This window comes from Mus caroli, unplaced genomic scaffold (genome assembly GCF_978045245.1).
Source record: "Mus caroli unplaced genomic scaffold, Mus_caroli_1 scaffold_11, whole genome shotgun sequence".
NCBI classification, from domain to species: Eukaryota; Metazoa; Chordata; class Mammalia; order Rodentia; family Muridae; genus Mus; species Mus caroli.
Window position 1 is genome coordinate 62,740,645 of NW_028227266.1, and position 23,461 is coordinate 62,764,105.

Genomic DNA, 23,461 nt, shown 5'->3' on the forward strand with positions numbered 1-23,461 from the left:
TTAATATCTACAGACAATGGATGCTAATTAGAGCTGTAATTGCACACAAAAATGTTTTTAATTCTGTATCTTCCCTCTCCCTGTCCCCTACATTCCTATTCCAGGGAGCTGGGGCAGGGCACCCTGAGCCTGGCCACCATAGAGTTCCCAATGTAGGTGAAGTTGGAGTGGTGGTCCAGGGCCTGGTGTGGGATCTCTCTCTACAGGCTTCTCCTGGGGCGTGGGCAGTTCTGCCTACCAGACAGAAGGTGCATGGGACCAGGATGGGAAAGGGCCCAGCATCTGGGATGCCTTCACACATGGCAGAAAGGGACAGGTGCTAGGAGGTGACACAGCAGACACAGCCTGTGACAGCTACTATAAAGTTCAGGTGCGTGAAGGGGGCTGTGTGTGCCATCCTGCCTGAGAGGTGGGGAGTGGCATATGGGGGCATCTTACCGACAATATCAACCTGATGTTCTGCTAAACAATCTGTACCCAGCACAGCTCAAGAGAGCGTGAGGCAGTGGTGGATGAGGCTGGGAGTGCCAGGGTGTAGGAAGAGGAAAAATGAGAAGGGCCAGCAACCAGGTGCCAAAAAAACCAGTGACTTGGCCCTAAAACTTGCAGGAGGGCATGGGGCAGCTCACTCTCAGATCCCCTGTTCTCCTTCAAGTTTACAGACAATCTTGCATGGACTTCTGTATGTGAGCACATTGCCGGTGTGGAGCCGGAACTCATAGTATCGTCATTTTAGAGGACATCTTTGAGGCCCCCAAGACTTGTTCCCTGCTCCCTCATAGCCCAGGTGACCTATCCCTGCTTCCCCACCCTATCTACACAGGAGGACATTGCCCTGCTGAAGGAACTACAAGTCAGCCACTACCGATTTTCTCTGTCTTGGCCGAGGCTCCTGCCCACAGGGGTCAGAGGTGAGTGATAACAGTCCCTCCCTAGGCTCTGTGGGGATCAGTGTCAGGCGAGGGTGACCAGCCCACGAGCATGGGCTCAGCAGGTAACTGAGCTCCAGGTATATCGATGACATTCTTCTATGGCTCAGGACACTGGGCTATGGGTGCTTCAGCCTGCAGAAGGCCAGGAGACCCAAGAATGTTGTGCCCCAGAGGAAAGCCCGAGTTCTGTTTCACTTACAGCTGAACAGGTGAACAAGAGAGGAATCAAATTCTACAGCGATTTCATTGACGCTCTCCTGAAGAGCAACATCACCCCCATTGTGACCTTGCACCACTGGGATCTGCCACAGGTGAGGGCTTGGTTCAGCAGGAGGGAGCCTGGTGTGAGGACTTACAGTGTCCAAAAAAACCGGCCAGAGCCTGGAGTCTGACTCTGGATAGAAAGATGTGGTGAGTGGTTGTCTTAATCTATTTGTGCTGCTCTGACAGAATGCCACAGCCTGGTGAAGTTAAAATCGTTATTAGCTTGTCTTAGTTCTGCAGTCCAAGGTCCTAGGGACTGGCCAGTGCTTCCAAAATGGTGTCTTGAACACTGCGTCCTCTAGGGGGCGCTGTGTCCCCACGAGGCAGAGGCGGAGGGGAGAAAGGCATGAACTAGCTATGTCGTTTTTTACAGGATCCTGTTCGTGGGGAGGGTTCATAACATCTATGGGGCTGGAGAGATGGCTCATTGGACCGTCTTCAGCACTCACATAAAAAGTCAGGCATGGCGGGCAGGATGTGCCTGTAATCCTAGCATTTGGTGAGATAGCCATCCAACGTAGCAGAATCAAATCCATGAGCTTCAGTCTCAAAAATAAGCTGGAGAGTGATTAAGATACCTGAAGTTGCCGGGCGGTGGTGGCCCACGCCTTTAATCCCAGCACTTGGGAGGCAGAGACAGGCGGATTTCTGAGTTCAAGGCCAGCCTGGTCTACAAAGTGAGTTCCAGGACAGCCAGGGCTACACAGAGAAACCCTGTCTCCAAAAACAAAACAAAACAAAACACCCCAAACCTGAAGTTGATTCAGTCCCCACTCTCGGTACATATACACATACAAAGCATTATCTGGGAGGCCATGCTGCTTGTAGTAAATGAAGAGTGGGATCCTAATGTTTCCCAGAACATTCAGCATAAGGGAAAAAAAAAGCCCTGTGTCTGTACGCTGTTGGGTACTGAACCCAGGACCCTGTACCTGCTAGGCAAGCCCTCTACCCCTGAGCTAAAGAAGCGTAGACTCAGGTTTGGTGACACAGTGTATTCCCCCAGTTTTGTTCATTTCCTTTGTTTGAGGCAGAACCTCTTGCCCTCGTCCATAGCCACCATGCCCAGCCATATCCCAGAATGCTTCAGAAAATCGCCGTCAACGTTCAGGCAGTTTTCCTTCCTTCCCCTGGGCCCCACAGAGGTCACAGCCAAGCCATTGGTATAACAATCTGTGACCTGTACCAGTCGGTGCTGGGTCCAGGGGTCTGTGGAGGGGTGAAGGAGAAGGTTGGGGGGAGAAAGTGGGTACTACTCCCAGTACAGAATGATAAAAGGAGGAGCGGAGAAGGATGAGGGCTTCTGAGTAGGAGGGGCTTGCTGTGGGGCGGGACTGGAGGCTGGAGGCGTGGCCTGAGATTTCCAGCTTCCAGCTACTGCAACTGGAAACTGGGTTGAAAGCTACCAGTTAGCTGGGGCAAAGGACACAACAGGCTTCCAGTTTTTCCACTATGGGCTTCTGCCATAGAGGTTTTTATTACCTCACACTTAATAGCAGAAGCTCCAAGTCAGGCAGTGCCTTGACTTCAGCAAGACCCTCCAAATCTTCCCCAGCGCTCTCTTACAGCGGCAGGCCTCCTCCAGCTGTCACAATGAATATTCTAGACATTCCCCAATATCACATCTCATCCGGGATCTACTCATGTGCCCCTTGGCCTGTCAGCTTCTTCCTAAGCAGGCATTTCCAGCTTCCCCTGATCCCTCCAGTTAGGCTTAAAGGATGCTCCCTTGCAGCAGAGCCTCTATGCTCCCCCCAACCCCCCTGCATCTTTGCTTCCTTTTTTTTTTAAAATAATTTCTTTTTTTTAGATGTATTTATTTATTTATTTATTTATTATATGTGTGTACACTGTAACTGTCTTCAGACACTCCAGAAGAGGGCATCAGATTTTTGTTACGGATGTTTGTGAGCCACCATGTGGTTGCTGGGATTTGAACTCAGGACCTTTGGAAGAACAGTCGGTGCTCTTAACCGCTGAGCCATTTCACCAGCTCTGTTTTTGGTTTTTCGAGATAGGATTTCTCTGTATAGCCCTTGATGTCCTGGAACTCACTTTGTAGACCAGGCTGGCCTCGAACTCAGAAATCAGCCTGCCTCTGCCTCCCGAGTGCTGGGATCAAAGGCGTGTGCCACCACACCTGGCTCTTTGCTTCCATTCTTACATTATAGTCACCCATGCTTTACCCAGAGACTTCACCAACCTACTCCATAGTCTCCCCACAGCACCAGCCTCTCTTTCTGTTGACAGATGCTCCAGGTAACATACGGCGGGTGGCAGAATGTGAGTATGATCCGATACTTCAGGGACTATGCTGACCTATGTTTTGAGGTCTTTGGGGACCGAGTGAAGCATTGGCTCACATTCAGTGATCCTCGGGTAAGTAGAGCCTCTTCTTCATATGGGGAGACAGGGAGGTACCCTGCTATCTCTCGCAATCCTGGGGTCCACATTGCTGTCTCTGCAGACAATGGTAGAAAAAGGTTATGAGACCGGTCTCCACGCACCAGGCCTGAGGCTCCAGGGCACTGGCCTATATGTGGCTGCACACCATATCATTAAGGTAAGCCCGGATCCTTCTTAGGCTCCAGGAGGGGTCATTGTTTCAGGGGTCACACTGATCCTCTACCACATCAGATATGCTCTCAGTGCCAGCCCACTTCGGCAGAGGTTCTACAGTGGGTAGTGTTTATGATCTTAGCAAGAGGATAGGGTTAGACATTTGGAAACTTTATAAACTCAGTGAGGAATCACCGGTGAAGGGAAGGGGGTACTGGGCAGTAGATAAGGCCAAACCCTGCAAGGATAGAAGGAAGAAACCAGAGGACGTGAAGAGCAGCGGGAAGGATCAGGGCAGACACTGGTCAAGGCCTGCGGTTTTGGAAGGAAGTGGGAGGAACAGATTGGAAGCATCAAGGAAGCAAGGCAGAACTGTTCTTTTCCAGTTTAAGGTACGTGGGCCGGGGAAGGGGGTTGGTCTCCGCTTGATGACTTACAGAGGAAATCTTCAGGGCTGCCAATTGGCTATCAGAGCGTGGGTGGGAAGGAGGAATTCAGAGAAGGTGCTTAGCATACACGGAAGGCCAAGGGGGAGTGGAGACAGTGGCTTGCCTACAAGACACGGGTGGGGTGGTGTTGGGGATGCAAAGTCTGGCGGACTTGTCCCAGTAGACACTTGGCTGGCAGGATAACCTACTCTAGCTGGAAGGATAGACTATGGAGACACACTGACCTGCACTCATGCCTGGGAAGAGACTCACATTTCTCTTACTTTTTTAAAAAACTGACTGGCCGGGCAGTGGTGGCACACGCCTTTAATCCTAGCACTTGGGAGGCAGAGGCAGGCGGCTTTCTGAGTTCGAGGCCAGCCTGGGCTACAGAGTGAGTTCCAGGACAGCCAAGGCTACACAGAGAAACCCTGAAAACAAACAAAAAAGTGAGATTTTTTTCAAGAAATTTTTTGAATTACTTATTTTATTTATATGAGTACACTATGGCTGTCTTCAGACATACCAGAAGAAGGCATTGGATCCCATTACAGAGGGTTGTGAGCCACCATGTGGTTGTAGAGAATTGAACTCAGGACCTCTGGAAAAGCAGTCAGTGCTCTTAACTGCAGAGCCATCTCTCCAGTCCCCTGGAGATTTTTTTTTTTTTTTTTTTTTCGAGACAGGGTTTCTCTGTGTAGCCCTGGCTGTCCTGGAACTCACTTTGTAGACCAGGCTGGCCTCGAACTCAGAAATCCGCCTGCCTCTGCCTCCCGAGTGCTGGGATTAAAGGCGTGCGCCACCACGCCCAGCATTTTTTTTTTTTTAAGGAAATTTTTTTTTTTTTGGTTTTTTGAGACAGGGTTTCTCTGTGTAGCCCTGGCTGTCCTGGCACTCACTTTGTAGACCAGGCTGGCCTCGAACTCAGAAATCCACCTGCCTCTGCCTCCCGAAAACACTCCTATGTATGGTGTCTGAGTGTTTTACCTGCATCTATGTAAGTGCAGCACATGCATGCAGTGTTCTTGTAGGTCAAGAAGAGGGAGATGGATCCCCTGGGATTGGAGTTATAGACAGTTGTGAGCCACCAGATGGGTGCTGGGAACTGAGCCAGGGTCCTCTGTGGGAGCAGCCAGTGCTCTAACTGCTGAGCCATTGGCCCAGCCTCTGACTTAAGAGTTCTTTAGCTGGCCGGGCGTGCTGGTGCACACCTTTAATCCCAGTACTCCAGAGGCAGAGGCAGGCGGATTTCTGAGTTCAAGGACAGCCAGGGCTACACACAGAGAAACCCTGTCTCGAAAAACCAAAAAAAAAAAAAAAAAAAAAGAAAGAAAGAAAGAAAGAAAGAGTTCTTTAGCTGAACAGTTAAAGGGCAGAGCAAGCCATAAAAGAGCGTTATGAATGGTTAGGTTTTTGACACTGTTTCTGAAGGGACCCTGGCCAGCTTGAACCTGGTGAGCATGGCTCTGGCAGGCCTTGTCCTTCCCACAGTCCCTCTGCCTTGCTAAAAAAACCATTAGATTACATTCCTAAAACTAGCCTCCAAGGTCTATTCCCTTATTTGGCCATTTCCTCCTCCAGAGATCTAAGTATTAAAGTCCAGCAGTCAAAAGCCCCCTTTGGCTCACCTAATTAACATGACCAATTAAAATTAAACACCTCATTCTGACAAGGGGTTTCCCCTTGTACCTTTATAAACTGCCATTTACCTATGTGCCACATCTTTGTCCTCTCTATGCAGATGCACTCCTTTGTCCTACCCCTGCCCTCTTTCCCTTGTTCCCTTCCCCTTCTCTCTCATCCTCTGTCTCCTGTATTTGTCTCTTTCTCCCTGACCTTTGTTCCTCTGAGGCAAACGAATCTCCTTTGTGCTGAGAACTTGGTCTTGGGGCTCCGGAGCCCGTACTTTTACTAACAGTTTGTGCGATGTTCCATATCACTGGTCAATTCCAGGTTTCCTCCTGTTTTTCTAGTTACTTACTAGCTAGTTAAAATGATAAGCATGGGACTGTATGAAATAGCCCAGTCTATAAAGTGTTTGCTGTGCAAGTATGAGGACCCGAGTTCAATCCCTAGATCCTAGGTGAAAAGGCTGGGAGTCTTGTTAGTTAGGGTTAGTTACCGTTTGTCGTAGTCACCGTTCCAGTGCTGTGAAGAGACACCATGACCACAGCAACTCTTATAAAGGAAAGCATTGAACTCGGGGCTTGCTTAAAGTTTTAGAGGTTTAGTCATGGCAGGGAATGTAGCAGCCTGCATGGTGCTAGAGAAGTAGTTGAGAGCTACATCCAGATCCACAGATAAAGAGAGGCAGAGATAAAGGAGAAGGGGGGAGAAGAAAGGGGAAAGAGCCGAAAAAGGCCGGGGAAGAGAAGGGAGAGAAGGGAGGAATGGGGAAAGGGAGAGAGAGAGATGCACACACACACACACACACACACACAAAGAGACACAGAGACAGGAGAAGGGAGAGGAGGGAGAAGAGGGGAGAGAGCGGGCCTTGCATGGACTTTTGAAATCTCAAAGCCCATTGATAGTGACACACTTCCTTCACCAAGGCCACTCCATTCCAATCCTGCTCCACTCCCTGGTGACTAAGCATTCCAATGTGAGCCAAGGGGAGGTGGGCGTTCTTTTTTTGTTGGTTTGTTTTTCGAGACAGGGTTTCTCTCTATAGCCCTGGCTGTCCTGGAACTCACTTTGTAGACCAGGCTGGCCTTGAACTCAGAAATCTGCCTGCCTCTGCCTTCGGAGGGGTGTGATTAAAGGCGTGTGCCAACACGCCGGGTGGGCATTCTTATTCAAAGCACCACACTATTTCTGTGATAAAACACTAGGACCAAAAGCAACTTAAGCAGGGCAGGAACCTGGTGGCAGGAGCTGATGCAGAGGCCATGGAGAGGTGGTACTTACCCACTTGCTTCCCATGGCTTGCTCAGTCTGCTTTCTTACAGAACCTAGGACTACCACCCCACAGGTGGCCCCACTCACAGTGGGTGGAGCCCTCCCTCATCAATCACTAATTAAAAGCCCTGCAGGCTTGCCTAAACTGGCTCTCATGGAAACCTTTTCTCAGCTGAGGTTCCCTCCTCTCTGATGACAGCAGCTGGTGTCAAGTTGACAGAAAGCTAGCCAGGACCCTGGGTGTGGTGAAGCATGCTTGTAACTCTAGCACTGTGGTGGCTGGCACAAAGAGGATTCTTGGAGCCTGCTGGCTGGAATACAGCCTACTGGGAGACCAAGGTGGATGGCTCGTGAGGAACAACACTCAAGACTGACCGCTGGCCTTCACACAAACACACACACACACACAAACACACACACACACACACACACACACACACTTGCTCAAAGCAGAAAGAACACTGAGAGACAAAGGCTTTCTGGGAGTGACAAGCAACCCTTGCAGCCTGAACTATTCGGATTTTCACAAGAATGAGTCTGGAACTTTAGTGAATGTCAGATAAAACATGCATTTTTTTTTTCCTTTTTTTAAACACAGGTTGCAGTTGGGCTCGGGGTAACACCCCAGTAATCCAGCATTGGGGAAGGTGGAGCCAGGAGGACTAAGACTCCAAAGCCAGCTTTCAGTACAGGGCAAGCCTGAGGACAGTCAAGGTTCCATGAGAGCTTGCCTCAAAACAAAACAAACCACACAGGTTGCTGGGCTCTGCTCTCAGAGCTTCAGCAGATCCCCCGAGGCGCCTCATGAGCTCACACTTCCACTAAGTCCTCGGAATCTCTGCCGCCTTTCCAGGGACCTGCAGGAACAATTTAGAAACAGCAGAGGGTGGGCTAGGGGATCGTCCAGTTGGAAGAGCATTTATTTGGCATGGGCAAAACCCAGGCGTTAGTCCTTAGTGTGGGGGTGGGGCAGCAATAGCGGTAACACACAAACTGGCCTCTGCCGCCTTGAGAGATGTTTCCTCCACAGTAAAGCAGAAGCAGTGCTCCTGGAAGTCAGAGGGAGGGGGTCGGGTCTGTGGTATCTGAGTCTGGATTCAAGAACATGGGAAGTTGAAATTGGAGCGCTAGAGTTTGGAAGGCAAGAAAGGGCACTCCCTGGCGAGCAAGACGGCTCAGCAAGTGGGTAGATAGATGCCTGCTGCTGAGACTGACTTGAGTTCAATTCATGATATGGTGGAAGGGGAGAATCTATTCCGCAAGTTGTCCTCTGCCACCACCCGCCTCTACTGCACACATAAATAAACGAAGGGAAGAAGGAAACGGAGGCAGAGCGATGGATGAGCTGGGTTCATTGATGGATTCCTTCTTTCAGGCCCACGCCCAGGCTTGGCATTCTTATAACGACTCGTGGCGCAGCAAACAGCACGGTGAGCTGGGACCCTCAGGCTCAGACCCTTACACAGAGGAGCCATATCCTGCCTCTCCCTACCCTGACTTCCTTCCTTTAAGGCCTAGTGGGGATCTCACTGAACTGTGACTGGGGGGAACCTGTGGACATCGACAACCCCGATGATATTGAGGCTGCTGAGCGATACCTACAGTTCTGTCTCGGTTGGTTTGCCAACCCTATTTACGCTGGTGACTACCCCCAAGTCATGAAAGACCACATTGGTGAGCTGAGTCATGTTTTTGTTTTTTTGTTTTAACTTCTTTTGGCATGCATGTTCATGTATGTGCAGGTATATGTATTCAGGTGTGTATACACACGTATGCAGTATGCATACACATGCATGTGAAAATGAGAGGACAATCTCCTAAGCTGATCCTCTGTCATCAACCACCTTGTGTTTTGAGGCAGAGTCTCTCTCACTGGGGTGGAGCTTGCCCAGTAGGCAGAGCTAACTGGCCAGTGAGCTACAGGAATCCACCCGACTCTGCCTTTCTAGTGCTGGGATTCAAGCATGTGCCACCATGCTCAGCTAGTGGTGTGTGTGTGTGTGTGTGTGTACATGCCAAGACACAAGTGTGGAAGTCCTAGAGTTGGGATCCAGGAGGTGAACTCAGGTTGACAGGTTTGCACATCAAACATCTTTATCTGCTGAGCCATCCCAACAGCCCACACTCTGATCTTTTTGTTTTATAAACAAGGGGCTGGGAGTCAGGTCCTCACACTCACAAGGCAAGCTTTTACCAGCAGAGCTATTTCCCCAGCCCTGAACTTTTAAAAACAGTACATATTTATTGGGCTGTGTGATGTACACAGATGTTTCCGTCAGGTTAGACAGATGTTGTTTATTATTGCTTTATGATGAAATATCTGGAGCCCCTTTCTTTTTTTTTTTTTTTTTTCGGTTTTTTTTTTTTTTCGAGACAGGGTTTCTCTGTACAGCCCTGGCTGTCCTGGAACTCACTTTGTAGACCAGGCTGGCCTCGAACTCAGAAATCTGCCTGCCTCTGCCTCCCGATTGCTGGGATTAAAGGCGTGCGCCACCACGCCCGGCTTCTGGAGCCCCTTTCTTATTACCCACAATTGCTCTGCAGGCAACTGCATGGCCAGAGCCTCCTGCCCCTATTAACAGTGACTTCACAGTCCCTGAAGGGCCTTTGGGACAGAAGCTCCAGGTTTAATTCCAGGAGTTCTCCTGCCTCTGAAATGAGAGTGACTGGGTGGGGTGGGGGTGGGGTAGGGTGGGGATGGGAGTGGGGTGGGGTGAGGGTGGGAGGCTGTCTTCTTACTTCAGCATGCTTAGTCACCAGAAAAATGAAAATTACAACAGCTTTGAGAGTCCATCTCACTTAAAGTCAGAATAGCTAGCAAGAAAACAGAGGAGAGCCTTCATTCACTGCCGACGGCAGTAAAAACTGGTACAGCCACTATGGAAATCCATGTGCTTTCCTCAAAAACAAGACAAAATTTAAAAACAACTAAAAATAAGGCCGGAGAGATGGCTCAGTGAGTAAAAGGCACTTGCTACCCAAACTTGATGACCTAAAATGAATTCCATTTCCTGGGACTTACATGGTGGAAGGAGAGAACAGATTCCTTCGGGTTGTCATTACTCTTGTAGTTCATATAAGTCAGAATTAGAAAGATAAACGTGCATGTTTTCTCTCAAAGGAAGAATTTAAGTGGTATATGTTTATGTGTTTTTAGGCGGATGCTTCAAGAATGGAGGAAGACACCTTTTCCTCTCTCTCCCCGTTTTCTTCTGGTTTCTTCCTTCCTTTCCTTTCCTTTCCTTCCTTCCTTCCTTCTTTCCTTCTTTCTTTCTTCTTTTTCCTCTTTTCTTTTCTTTTTTTTTCTGAGAGAGGGTTTCTCCGTGTAATAGCCCTGCCTGTCGTGGAACTCCCTTTGTAGACCAGGCTGGCCTCAAATCACAAAGATCCACCTTTCTTTGCCTCCTGAGCAACTGGCATTAAAGACTTGCTCATTAAGCCGGGCATGGTGGCACACACCTTTAATTCCAGCACTCGGGAGGCAGAGGCAGGCGGATTTCTGAGTTCCAGGCCAGCCTGGTCTACAATGTGAGTTCCAGGACAGCCAGGGCTACACAGAGAAACCCTGTCTCAAACAAACAAACAAACAAACAAACAAACAAACAAAAGACTTAAAGACTTGCACATCATGCCCAGCAAGGGAGAGACAGCTCTTAAAGGAGCAGGAAGGGAGAGTGAGATTGAGTACAAGAATACTTATGGAGGGGGGAACCGACAGGAGAGAGGACAAATAAGGCCGGAGCATAACACCCATGTACAGAAAAAACATCACTATTACTTTGTATGCTAACTTAAAAAAATTTCTGCCGGTAGTGGTGGCGCACGCCGGTAGGATTTGCTGAAGGAGGCAGAGGCAGGAGGATCACGAGTTCGAGGCCAGCCTGGGCTACACATTTTTAAAGCTGGGCGGTGGTGGCGCATGCCTTTAATCCCAGCACTTGGGAGGCAGAGGCAGGCGGATTTCTGAGTTCAAGGCCAGCCTGGTCTACAAAGTGAGTTCCAGGACAGCCAGGGCTATACAGAGAAACCCTGTCTCGAAAAACCAAAAAAAAAAAAAAAAAATTCAAACCTTCAGTGTGACTGGATTTTTCCGTATTTTAGCATTTTAACCCATCTGGCAGTAAAGGGAACAGTGCCCAGTGGTTTTTCTAGTTACTGAACTTGACTGACAGCAATAACATGCTGATGTTTTAAGAATATTAACAATTCAAACCTTTCATTCCTTTAATCCCAGCCAATAGTCTCCCTGCAAATGATTTTTTAAAAATGTATATTAGTGCTCTATCCGCAAGTATGCCTGAATGTCAGAAGAGGGCATCAGATCCCATTACAGATGGTTGTGAGCCACCATGTGTTGTCCAGAATTGAACTCAGGACCTCTGGAAGAGCAGACAGTGCTCTTAACTACTGAGCCATCTCTCCAGCCTACTCCCTCCCCTGCAAATGATCTTGTTGTCCTATTAGATCACTGCTTGTTTGCCAGAGTATGTAGCTGATGTTATCATCAGTGGCCTACATCTTTTATTCAGTAAACCTATGTCTAGGCCCTTTCCATCCTGGCATAGAAAGTATTGCTTTGTTTGTTCTAATAGCTACACACCATGGTACTGACGGTCATTCAATTATAATTAGTCTTATTTTAGCAGAGGTCACAGTGTTAGATTTACTTTGTGTGTATGAATATTTCGTTTGTATGTATCTTTGTGTACCACATGCATACATAATGTCCATGGAGGCCAGAAGAGACCACTGGATCCTCTGGAACTGGAGTTATAGATGTCTGCAAGCCACCAGCATGTGGGTGCTGGGTACTGGACCTGGGACCTCTGGCAATCAGTACTCTGAGCTGCTGAGCCATCTCTCCAGCTCCTATTGTTAGTACTGTGGTGCAGAACCAGGGCCTCATGCATGCCTCTTCCTCAGAGTTTTCACCATTTCTTTAGCCATCCCCTCGGCAATACAATGTAAGTTGTTTCTGACCTTTTGCTCCTCAATGTGAAGACACCTGAAGGTAGATCCTTTTCCACATGCGGGCAAAGTACTAGATAAAGAGGTTTGGAGCCTGTCAGTTAATAAGTGTTCCTTTGCAGTCCAGGTAGAGGGCAAAATTGCCAGAGCAGAACTTGTCATGGCTTACACTGTCAGCAGTGTTTGAACAAGCCCGTGATCCTCCCTACAGTCGATGGCCTTCAGTTTCCTTCTAGAAGGAGCCCACAGGCTAGTTTTTCAATGTGAGGAACAGTATAACCCTGCTTTCCCCCAGGTAGCTAAGCCATATACCACTCACTGAGTAATGAGTGAAAATGTATCATATTTTGGCTGCTAGGGGTCAAATCCAGGGCCCTGTAAGTGCTTGTCAGGTTAAGTTCTCTACTACTAAGCTACACTCCTAGACACAAACAGTAAGCAAGCTACATTTAGAAAAGAACTTTAATAGAGGCTGGAGAGATGGCTCAGCAGTTAAGAACACTCGATGCTCTTCCAGAGGGGCAGCTCACAAGCACCTGTTAACTCCAGCTCCAGGGGATCCAACACTCACTTCTGACCTCTGCAGGCACTGCACTCATGCGAATGCACATACAAACCTATACGTGTGTAGCCCTGAAACTCAAATTTGTAGACCAGGCTGGCTTTCAATTTACAGAGCTCCACCTGTCTTTGCCTCCCAAGTGCTGGGATTAAAGGTGTGTACCACCACTGCCCAGCTTAAAGCTCAGCTTTAAAAACAAAGATTTTTTAATTTTATGTGTGTGAGTGTTTGCCCACATGTATGTATGTGCACTATTTGTGTTCCTCATGCCTTTGGATATCAGAAGATGGTATTAAACACCTAGAACTAGAATATGGCTAGTTGCGAACTGCCACATGGGTGCTGAGAACTGAACCTGGGTCCCCTGCAAGTGCTCTTAACTGCTGGACCATTGCACCAGCTTATCCCCCACCATTTTAGCAGCACTGTGGGACACAGAGAAATGACTGTAAGAAGTAAGACTTTCTTAACTTTTCATGTTCTCTCCTGTCAGGAACAAAGAGTGCTGAGCAAGGCCTGGAGATGTCGAGGTTGCCCACGTTCTCCCTGCAGGAGAAGAGCTACCTTAAAGGCACATCTGACTTCCTGGGCCTGGGCCATTTTACCACTCGATACATCACTCAAAGGAAATATCCCTCCCACCAGGGGCCCAGCTACCAGAATGACCGTGACTTAGTGGAGCTTGTGGACCCCAACTGGCCAGAAATGGGATCTCCATGGCTCTATTCTGTGCCGTGGGGATTCAGGAGGCTTCTCAACTTTGCCCAGGTACTAATCTCATCAAGTCAAGTAAGACCTTCAGACCTGAGTTTAGTCCCTCCTAGACACTCAGGTACCTACATATGAAAACTGATAAAGCTCTAGGTAGAGAGACAAGACTGCAAACCCAGGCCTTGGGAGGTCAGCTGCAGGAAGATCAGGAATTCAGTACTTGCCTCTACAGAATACATACTGAACTCAAGGCCAGTTTCAACTGCATGAGACTCTACCTCGCTACTAAAACATAGGCCCGTGGAAACTGCTTCCAACGACAGCTGAAAATCTGACACTTAACCTTTTTTTTTTTTTTTTTTTTTTTTTTTTTTTGGGCTTTTCGAGACAGGGTTTCTCTGTGTAGCCCTGGCTGTCCTGGAACTCACTCTGTAGACCAGGCTGGCCTCGAACTCAGAAATCCGCCTGCCTCTGCCTCCCGAGTGCTGGGATTAAAGGCGGGCACCACCACGCCCGGCTCGACACTTAACCTTTTAGTTTATATTTATTTTACAAATATGAGCATTTGCCTTACTCTATGTACATGAACCCCAAGGGTGGCTGGTACCCATGTGGGTTACAGATAGGTGTGAGCTGCCATGTTTGTGCTGGGACCCTGCAAGCAGCAAGTGCTTACAACCAGAGTCATCTCCACAGCCCCTTGGTCTAGAGTTTTAAGTCTATGCTCGGACTTCACACATATATGTGATGTATTTTGATCACATCTACTTCCCATTATCAGTACTCCCCCTCCCACTGCTGTCTAACCCCCTTTGTGCTTCCTACTTTCACATCTTTGTATGTCTGCGTGTGTGGCCCACTGAGGTTAGCTGGGGTTGCTTACCAGCACATGGTGAGAGGTTCTTTACTGGCACAGCTAAGCACTGGGTATACCAGTAAAGAAAATGACTACTCCTCTTTCAGGAATATTTAGCCGTTTTAAGGCCCATCTAATTTGAAAGGGAATTCATGGCAAAGAGGAAGACCTGGAGGGCTTTTTCCCTAAACAAGGCCCCTTTAATGAGAACTACTAGTATTCCATATCAGCTCACTGGACTACATTCATCTCTCAATCAACATGTTACCTGACACCTACTAAGTGTGACACCTACTAAGAGCTAATAAGCACTGCATTAGAATATGGCAGCCACGTGTCCACCTGTAAGTCAGGTGCTTGCTCGGTGTTTATTCTCTTGTCACTTTCAGACTCAGTACGGTGACCCTCCCATATATGTGACAGAAAGTGGAGCGCCCCAAAAGTTACATTGCACTCAGTTCTGCGATGAGTGGAGAATTCAGTACCTCAAAGGATACATCAATGAAATGTTAAAAGGTGAGGTAAAACTACAATTTGCTTCACATGTTTTTCTATGTAGACAAGATTCAATCTATCATCAACTAAAACCTGCTTCTAAATCTCATAGAAACAATTTTATACTATTCATACTTCTCAATAATGAAACATGTTAAGAATGGAGCCATTTGTCTTCACAGCTATAAAAGATGGCGTGGATATAAAAGGGTATACTTCCTGGTCTCTGTTGGATAAGTTTGAATGGGAGAAAGGCTATGCAGATAAATATGGATTCTACTATGTTGAATTCAATGTGAGAAACAAGCCTCGCTATCCCAAGGCTTCTGTGCAGTATTACAAGGAGATCATCACAGCCAGTGGGTTTCCAAACCCACAAGAGGTAGGGTGGACAACTTACCCATGACATCTGCTCTGCTCTTCAACTGAAGATTAAGATGAACCACACTTCTTTCTTTCAAGGGAGGGGTGGGGAATATGGCATTATCCCCTCCCCCCCCTTAGGGTGGAGTAAACACACCTCAGAATCCAGTCCCCTCCAGACAGGGCATCAGGGTGACAAGGGTCCTGTCTGAGCTAGGTTCTAATGGACTAACTTAGTAAAGATGACAATGGCTTTCTGTGCTGTTGCAGCCGGGGACTATCCAGGGCTTTACATCTGACAGACATGCCTTCTACACCGAGTGCCAGCTCCACATGTTGCCTTCCCCTACCCACCCCTGTGGGCTTTTAGTCACATCTAGAACATATTCAAGCAATAAGACTAGAAAGTATGAATCAGTTGGCAATTCTGATGAATTAAAAATGTTACACTGATACAGACACTATCAACTCTTCAATATGTAAAATGTTCTGTCAATCAAATGTAGAACTATATCTTTTCCCACCATAATGCATATATATATTTTCCCACCATAACACACACATATATTATCTATTATTGTTGATATGATATAGTATCAATATAATATATATAATATCTATGATATCTACACACACACACACACACACACACACGGTGCCTCCAAGGTAAAAAACAAACTTTAAGCTCCCCCTCACCACACCTACAGACAGGGTTTCTCTATGCAGCTCTGGATGTCCTGTAACTCGCTCTGTAGATCAGTTTGGCTTGAACTCTGATATTCACCTGCCTCTGCCTCTGGAGTGCTGGGGTCAAAGGCGTGCACCATCACTGCCTGGCTAAACCTTAAGCTTTAAAAAACTACCAAATGGGGTGTTGTTGTGCTTGTTTAGTTCTCAGTGCAACAGCCTCCAACTCTAGCTCCAGGGGATCCAACACCCTCTCCTGGCCCTCCAAGGACATGCACAGATGCCTCACAAAACCAAACCAAACCAAATCACATTTCCCATCAGCTCTACTTGGTATATATTTGCATCTACAAGCATGAACCATAAATGATGATTTAGAAGATTTTAATAAAAAAAATTACAAACAAATCTGACTGGCTTGCTAGATTTGGTTCAGCGTGAGCTACCTGGGCCTAGAAGTGAGGACAGTGACCACATCTCTCAGGTGTTCACTGTCAGTACTAGAAAGCAGGCCTGCTTCAGCTACATAGCCAGTTTGTGGCCAGTCAGGGTTACAACATTATAGTCTCAAAAAATTAATAACATCCCAACTGTGGGTAGACTTAAAAAACGTGTTTGTTTTGATGAGCTGGTAAAGGCTTTGGTCAAGCCTGATGATACAAATGCATCGAAATTTTGTAAAAAAAAAGTGCCTCGTTTATCCTAAAAACAATTTTAAATATAGGAAAATAGTAAGGCGAACTTACTTATCAAGTGGGTTTTTATTAGGTGGAAAGTTGGCGTCTCAGAGCCTTGGAAACTTGCTCCATCAACAACCAGATGCTTGCCACAGGTGAGGATTCTTATCTTTGATAACTATGTAATATTACATATGATGGTATTACCAAAAGTTTCAAAATGACCTACCTAAAATCAATATTCCCAACCATTTATGATTAAAAATGTAATCTTTTAATTTTAATCTTTTCCCTTAATGTTAATTTCTGTCTTACAAGCATTTTTAAAATTGTATTTTGGGGGGGGGGTAGTAGGGCTAATAGAAGCCAGTTTTTTTTTTTTTTCCGTTTTTTTTGTTTTGTTTTTTTGGAAACAGGGTTTCTCTGTGTAGCCCTGGTTGTCCTGGAACTCACTCTGTAGACCAGGCTGGCCTCGAACTCGGAAATCCACCTACCTCTGCCTCCCAAGTGCTGGGATTAAAGGTGTGTGCCACCACTGCCCAGCTAAGAAGCCAGGTTTTTGTACATACCAAGCAGGCTAAACTCCCAGTCTATACAGCATTTTAATTTATCTGTCTGTCCATTCATCCATCTATCCATATTGAGCCCAGACTAACATGAACTAAAGACTCTACCTCAATCAACCAACATTATGTAAGCAAAAGTATGTAAACACCAGGGAAATGAGGGGGGATATGACAGCTTATGAGTGCGAGTGCATGTGTGCATGCGTGAGCACGTGAGACATTCAGAGGACAACCTTGTGGTATTGGTTCTCTCCTTTCATCTTTACAAGGGTTCTAGAGATTGAACTCAGATGGTCAGGATTGGGTGGGAAGTGTCTTTACCCACTAAGCCATCTTATCAGCCTTACTGAATTTTTTATACAAGTGGGTATTTTGCCTGTATGTATGTATGTCTGTGTATCATGTTCATGTCTGGTACTCGAGAAGATAGAAGATGGTGTCCGATCCCCTGGAATTTGAGTTACAGTGATGAACTGTCCTTTGGGTGCTGGGAATCAAACCTGGGTCCTCAGGCACAGTAGCCAGTGCTCTTGACCACTGAGCCATCCCTGCAGCCACCACCCTACTTTTTGAGACAAGTTCTCACTAACTTGCCTTGGATGGCTTTAAACCCAACAGCTCAGATAGGCCTTGAACTTGTGTTCCTCCTGTTCCTGCCTCCCAAAGCTAGGATTATAGACTTGTAAGAGATCTTCAATAAATAACTCCTCAGCACTCCCTAATATTTTAATGTTATTTTAAGACTTAGAGAAACAGCAATGAACAAAATACTGTCCCCACCCTCTCAAAAGGCATCATTTTTTTCCCTTATTTTTATTTTATGAGCATTGGTATTTTGGCTGCATGTATATCTATTTGTGTGAGTGTCAGAACTTCTGGAACTAGAGTTCCAGACCGTTGTGAGCTCGAATGTGAACGTTGGGGTTTGACCCTGGCTGGGCCTTTGAAATAGTAGCCAGCACTCTTAACCACTGAGCCATCTCTCTAGACCCCTGTCATTTAATTTTCCAGCAGGGTTTTTATGTGTAGCCTTTACTGTCCTGGAACTTACTCTGTAAACCAGGCTAGCCTCAAACTCAGAGATCTGCCCGCCTCTGCCTCCCAAGTGCTGGGATTAAAGGCATAATTTCGCCAGGCAGTGATGGCACACACCTTTAATCCCAGCACTCAGGAGGCAGAGGCAGGCGGATTTCTGAGTTCTGAGTTCTATGCCAGCCTGGTCTACAAAGTGAGTTCCAGGACAGCCAGAGCTACACAGAGAAACCCTGTCTCAAAAAAACCACACACACAAAAAAAAGGGCATAATTTCTTATGCAGTGGGGCAGTGGGTTCTAAAAGGATCCAAAATACAGAATACTACCAATGTTTCTGAAACCCATTTTTCTGCATAAGGGCAAGCAAAAAAATATACTTCTTGGTTTTTGTTGTTGTTTTTGTTTGTTTTTTTCGAGACAGGGTTTCTCTGTATAGCCATAGCTGTCCTGGAACTCATGCTGCAGACCAGGCTGGCCTCGAACTCAGAAATCTGTCTGCCTCTGCCTCCCAAGTGCTGGGATTAAAGCTGTGCGCCACCACCACCCAGCTACTTCTTGTTTTAATATTGTTCTTTAATGTGGGGTCAAAGCAGGTGGTGCAGAAACCCCCTCAACTGAGCTACCTTTTGTACTTTGTATGACCATGCACCAGTGTCCCCACCTGCATAAAAAAGTAGGCCATAGTCTACAGATTATAAACCACAACTCACCAAATGAAAGTAACTGCAACATGGATGCAATGAGTATTTGCTGACCAGCCTGTGAGCTGCATGAGAACATATCCATGCCTGCTTACCTGTTACCAGAGCGCTCAGCAGACAAATCAGAGTGAGTGGCATGAAGGTCTTCCATCGGATGGTGGATATAACACTTAGCTCACAAAGATTAAACCAGGCAACAATTATCAAATAATTTAACATTTTAGTGAATTTTTGTTTACAAAGAAATAAGTATTAGAATTACCATTAGAAATTGTAATATATGAGGATATAAGTGTATCGAGAATAACAAACTGAAAAAGCTGAAAATGTTTCCCAGGGATTCTTTTTGTCTTTCCTTTTGAGACAGGGTTTCTCTGTGTAGCTGTGGTTTTTCTGGAACTTGCTCTGTAGACCAGGCTGCCTCTGCCTCCTCAGTGCTGGGATTAAAGGTGTGTAACTGCCACGCCCAGTTCAAAAGATTTGGACTAAAGCCGAGAGAATCCATGGAATATAGGTGCTAATCTTTTGAGATTAATGCAACGCCAGCATAAATATTAACCATACTCAAGCTTAATAAAATACCAGTGAAATAACCAAAGTTAGGCACCCCCAGATCTTCTGTTACATTTCCAGCTCTGACGTAAGTTTTGTGTGATGGTAAGGATTCCCAAAAGCTGTGTGCATACATACCAAGTGAACATGATGCCTTTGTCTCATGGCTCCAAAACGCCATTTCAAAATAACTGGTTCACTTTTACAACAAATAAGAAAAATTAGAAACACAGTGGCCCATCTCCTTTAGCTTTTGTTTCAAAACACAGCTCACTTCTGGTGGATGTATCTGTCCCTTTCAGAGCCCTTGCTTAGGCACATGCAGGTGGCTTCAGAGATTGTGGTCCCCACAGTCTGCGCTCTCTCCATCCTCACTGCTGCCCTGATGCTGACACTTCTCCTCAGGAGACGCGGCTGAGACGGGGTCTCCTCTCCACCTTCCTCTGTCAGAGCGTCTATCTCTTCAGGATCACTCTTCTGCTGCAGAAGTTCACGTGATGTCTATTTTTCAGGCTCTGAAAATTAACTTCCCCCTTTTTGTTTTGTGCTGTGATTTAAGAATAAGAAAATAAAATTAAGCATAAATAAAATGAAAGAAGCCTGTAGTCGCAACTCTCCTGAGGTCAGAGTTAATATTTGCTACCTATCATTCACACATCTCATTTTTTCAAAATTAGGAACATGTGTATAGATTTAAAACTTGATGATTTTTCATTTGTCCGGAAAAATTACTTTAATGTACAAATGACTATCACTGAGCACTGCCATATCTTATGGACACTATCAGTCTAAGCCTCTTTCAGGCTGCAGACTATTAGCTAAGCAGGTGAGCAGCAAGTGGGCGGGACATGTGCCTCCTGAGGGAGACCATGAATGACAGGTGCTGCACTGTGACTAGCAAAGGGACTCTGCAATACGATGCTATGGTGGCAAAACAAACAAAGTTGGTTTTTTTCTTTTAAATTTTAACTAAAGCCAGGTGTGGTAGCGCATGCTTTTGATACAACACTCAGGAGGCAGAGGCAGAGAGGCACATCTCTGTGAGTTCATGGTTAGCTTGATCTACATAGTGAGCTCCAGGACTACATAGATCCTGTCAAAACAAAAAACTAGAAACATTAAAGTTCATTCTATTTTATTTTATTTTGTTTTGTTTTTTTCGAGACAGGGTTTCTCTGTATAGCCCTGGCTGTTCTGGAACTCAGAAATCCGCCTGCCTCTGCCTCCCGAGTGCTGGGATTAAAGGCGTGAGCCACCACGCCCAGCTTCATTTTATTTTTTAAATTATGATAAAATTAATCTCCATTTACTAGAGGGCAAATGAGGCTTAAGGGGGAATGGTAAGATCAGGCATTTTACTTATTATTTAATTCTATTTATTTTTATGAAACAAACAAAAGAACAAACAAAGAGGCCAGATAGGGTTACACAGTGAGATTTTGTCTCAGAAACAAAACAAAACAAAACCCAAAAGTAAGGATTTTCCATCAATCTTTTTAGCTAATATCAACTCAAAGTAAGATGATTTTATTTTTCAGGTTTATAGAAACAGGATTTCTCTGTGTAGCTCTGGCTGTCCTAGAACTCTATCTCTTTAGACCAGGCTGGCCCAAAACTCAGATCCATCTGTTTCTGTGTCCTGAGTGTTGAGACTAAATGTGTGCACAACCACTGATCAGGGGTGCTTTGATTTTGATTTTAAAAATCAAGTATTTTTTTTTAAAAGGTATTTACATTTAGGGCTCAATGAAATTTGGCTGAGGAAAACTGCTTATTAACAAAACTTTGTTTTTCATGTCAAGTTGAGGGTCTATTTACAATTTTTTCTTTTATCAATGATTTTGAAATCAAACTACAGATTAAAAATTTGACTCTAGAGTTAAGTAGACCTAATAAGTGGCCAACCAAAGGTACAAAGAAAGCCAAGTAAGAACCTGGTGGCCATTCAGCGATGCCTGGGGAACAGTTTAGTTACGATGAGTGTATGTGGTACCAACAATGTAGAACTAGCTAAGACACAGGGACTCATCACAACATACCGGAGAGAAGACACTTTGCAAGGACCCACAGTGCGCATTACTTGAAGTGCACCTGGCTGCAGGTAAGCATGCTAATGAAGGCTGTCCTTTCTTCCAGACTACCATTCAGTGTCAGCTCAGGAAACTCTGCAAGCAGAAAGACAACGAGGCCAGTCAGAGCTCTCACCTGACTTTACCACAACACAGCAGTGTGGATGGCACCCGACTTCCACTTGAAAAGAATCTGTTTGGCCAAACTCTGCTGGGGCAAATATTTATACAGCATACCCTCCTGATGTTTTAAGCTTTGATTAAACAACATTCAAAGTAGAGTAAAAAACAAAAACAAACAAGAGCTACCTTCCCTCAGGAAACAACTACATTAATTTTTGTGCCACCACTTAAGGATCAACAAGTGTCTTTTCTGAATCATGCTGTAACATAATTTTAGAGAAGAAATTCTTAGCATTTACAGCCTCCCCAGCCCCTTTATGGTTTTTTAAGACAGGGTTTCTCTGTGTAGCCTTGATTGTCCTGAAACTTGCTTTATAGACCAGGTTGGCCTCAAACTCACAGAGATCCACCTGCTTCTGCCTCCCAAGTACTGGAATCAAAAGTGTGTGCCACCATCCCCAGGCAGAATTTACAGCCTTACAGCTAAATGTACACTCATTTCTCTACCCTCTAAAAGAATGAATCCTGTGCTTCAAGGAAACAGCAAGTTAGCATTTGGAGGGATTGTGTCCACTTTGTGATTTCCATGTTTTTATCATTACTACTGTCATTTGCTAAGCACCCACTGGTGGACCACTGTCTAGTGGACACTTGATTTTTTTACCCCATTACTTCCAAATATTATTCTCTACCCCATGGCAGATGAAAGAAAGTGTGCTTGTTCTCTAAGTCTGTCTCCCTGTTCTTAAAAAAAAAAAAAATTATTTATTATTATACATAAGTACACTGTAGCTGTCTTCAGACACACCAGAAGAGGGCATCAGATCTTACAGGTGGTTGCTGGGATTTGAACTCAGGACCTTTGGAAGAGCAGTCAGTGCTCTAAACCACTGAGCCATCTCTCCAGCCCTACACTTTTTACTTTTGAGATGACCTCTGAATTTCCTTTTGGGTAAACTGTTCATGCGTACACATGCATGTATGCATGTTTTGGTTTTTAAGACAGGGTCTCTATGTGTAGACCTGGCTGTCCTGGAACATGTTTTGTAGTCAAGGCTGGCCTCAAACATAGAGATCCATCTGCCTAGCACACACAAGTGCCTCAAGTACTTGCAAAGATTTTTTTTGTAGTATACTAGGACATGTTCCTCTTCTGAACGCATGCCATAAATGTGATTTTCTAGTTTACTATGTCTGTTGCTTGGCCTAAATATATATATATTAGATAAATATATATAATTTTTTCTCTTTTTTATATACCTGGAATTAAAAAAAGGATTATATTTAAAATTGTGTGTGCATTGAAGGTGCCCACAAAAACCAGAAGAGGGCACTGAATCTTCTGCAACTGGAGTTAAAAGTAGCTTTGAATTGCCTGATATGGATGCTAGGAACTGAACCCAAGTACTCTGCAAGATCACCTCTGAACCATCTCTCCAACATCCACATAGCTGATTTTAATCCCCTTTAGATTTTAAGTTGTATATCATACTTAAAACACATGGCATGGGAGCTGGAGAGATGGCTCAACCGTTAAGAGCACTGGCTGCTTTTCCAGAGGTCCTGAGTTCATTTCCCAGCAACCACATGGTGGCTGACAACCATCTGTAATGGGATCTGATGCTCTCTGGTTATATCTGAAGCAATAGTGTACTTATATACATAAAATAAATCTTGAAAAAAAAAAAAAAAAAACCCAAACCAACCAACCAAAAAACCACATGCCATGATTTTAACTGACGGCTTCCAAGAAAAATTTTTTTAGTTTAATGATTTCTGCATGTTTATCTGTGAGAGACAGAATCCCCTGGGAAATAGGAGTGGGCATGTTGTGGGGTCTTGTCTTAATTGTGTTAACTGAAGTGTGAAGACTTGCCCAGTATAGACAGACCATCATCCCTGGGCTGGCCACTCTGGACAGCTTTAAAGTGGGGAAAGTAAGCGGACACGAGCACACAGGCACTGCATTCTTCTGCTGACTAAGGGATTTCTATCAACAGCTACTCAAGCTCC

General features: G+C 45.6%; 2 protein-coding genes across 4 annotated transcripts in view; one reads left to right on the forward strand and one right to left on the reverse strand.

Moving 5' to 3' along the window:
- Positions 1 to 1,295: 1,295 nt before the first annotated feature.
- Positions 1,296 to 21,552, forward strand: Lctl (lactase like). Of its 3 annotated transcripts, none has more exons than XM_085844700.1 (10): positions 1,296 to 1,343; positions 3,447 to 3,575; positions 3,664 to 3,759; positions 8,460 to 8,514; positions 8,597 to 8,758; positions 13,108 to 13,382; positions 14,571 to 14,697; positions 14,859 to 15,058; positions 16,495 to 16,558; positions 21,393 to 21,552. In XM_085844700.1, the coding sequence occupies exons 2-10, from the start codon at positions 3,447 to 3,449 to the stop codon at positions 21,509 to 21,511; spliced, it is 1,227 nt and encodes a 408-aa protein (XP_085700826.1). In that variant the 5' UTR covers positions 1,296 to 1,343; the 3' UTR covers positions 21,512 to 21,552. The 3 variants fall into 3 exon arrangements, with proteins under 3 accessions (XP_085700826.1, XP_085700827.1, XP_085700828.1); XM_085844701.1 differs by lacking the exon at positions 21,393 to 21,552 and adding an exon at positions 19,559 to 19,674; XM_085844702.1 differs by lacking the exon at positions 8,597 to 8,758.
- Positions 21,296 to 23,461, reverse strand: part of Zwilch (zwilch kinetochore protein) — a 32,830-nt gene continuing 30,664 nt past the window's right edge. The window contains exon 18 of the mRNA XM_021171821.3: positions 21,296 to 21,421. Within this exon, the coding sequence (XP_021027480.1) occupies positions 21,333 to 21,421 (89 nt within the window). The 3' untranslated portion in view covers positions 21,296 to 21,332. The remainder of the gene's footprint in view (positions 21,422 to 23,461) is intronic.

What these genes read in the sequence shown, in the direction of transcription:
- Lctl (XM_085844700.1), top strand. Translation starts at nt 3,447, where the DNA reads ATGCTCCAGGTAACATACGGCGGGTGGCAGAATGTGAGTATGATCCGA. An exon ending in GGCTTCTCAACTTTGCCCAG is followed by an intron (nt 13,383 to 14,570) that starts GTACTAATCTCA and finishes TGTCACTTTCAG; the next exon opens with ACTCAGTACGGTGACCCTCC. An exon ending in CATCAATGAAATGTTAAAAG is followed by an intron (nt 14,698 to 14,858) that starts GTGAGGTAAAAC and finishes TTGTCTTCACAG; the next exon opens with CTATAAAAGATGGCGTGGAT.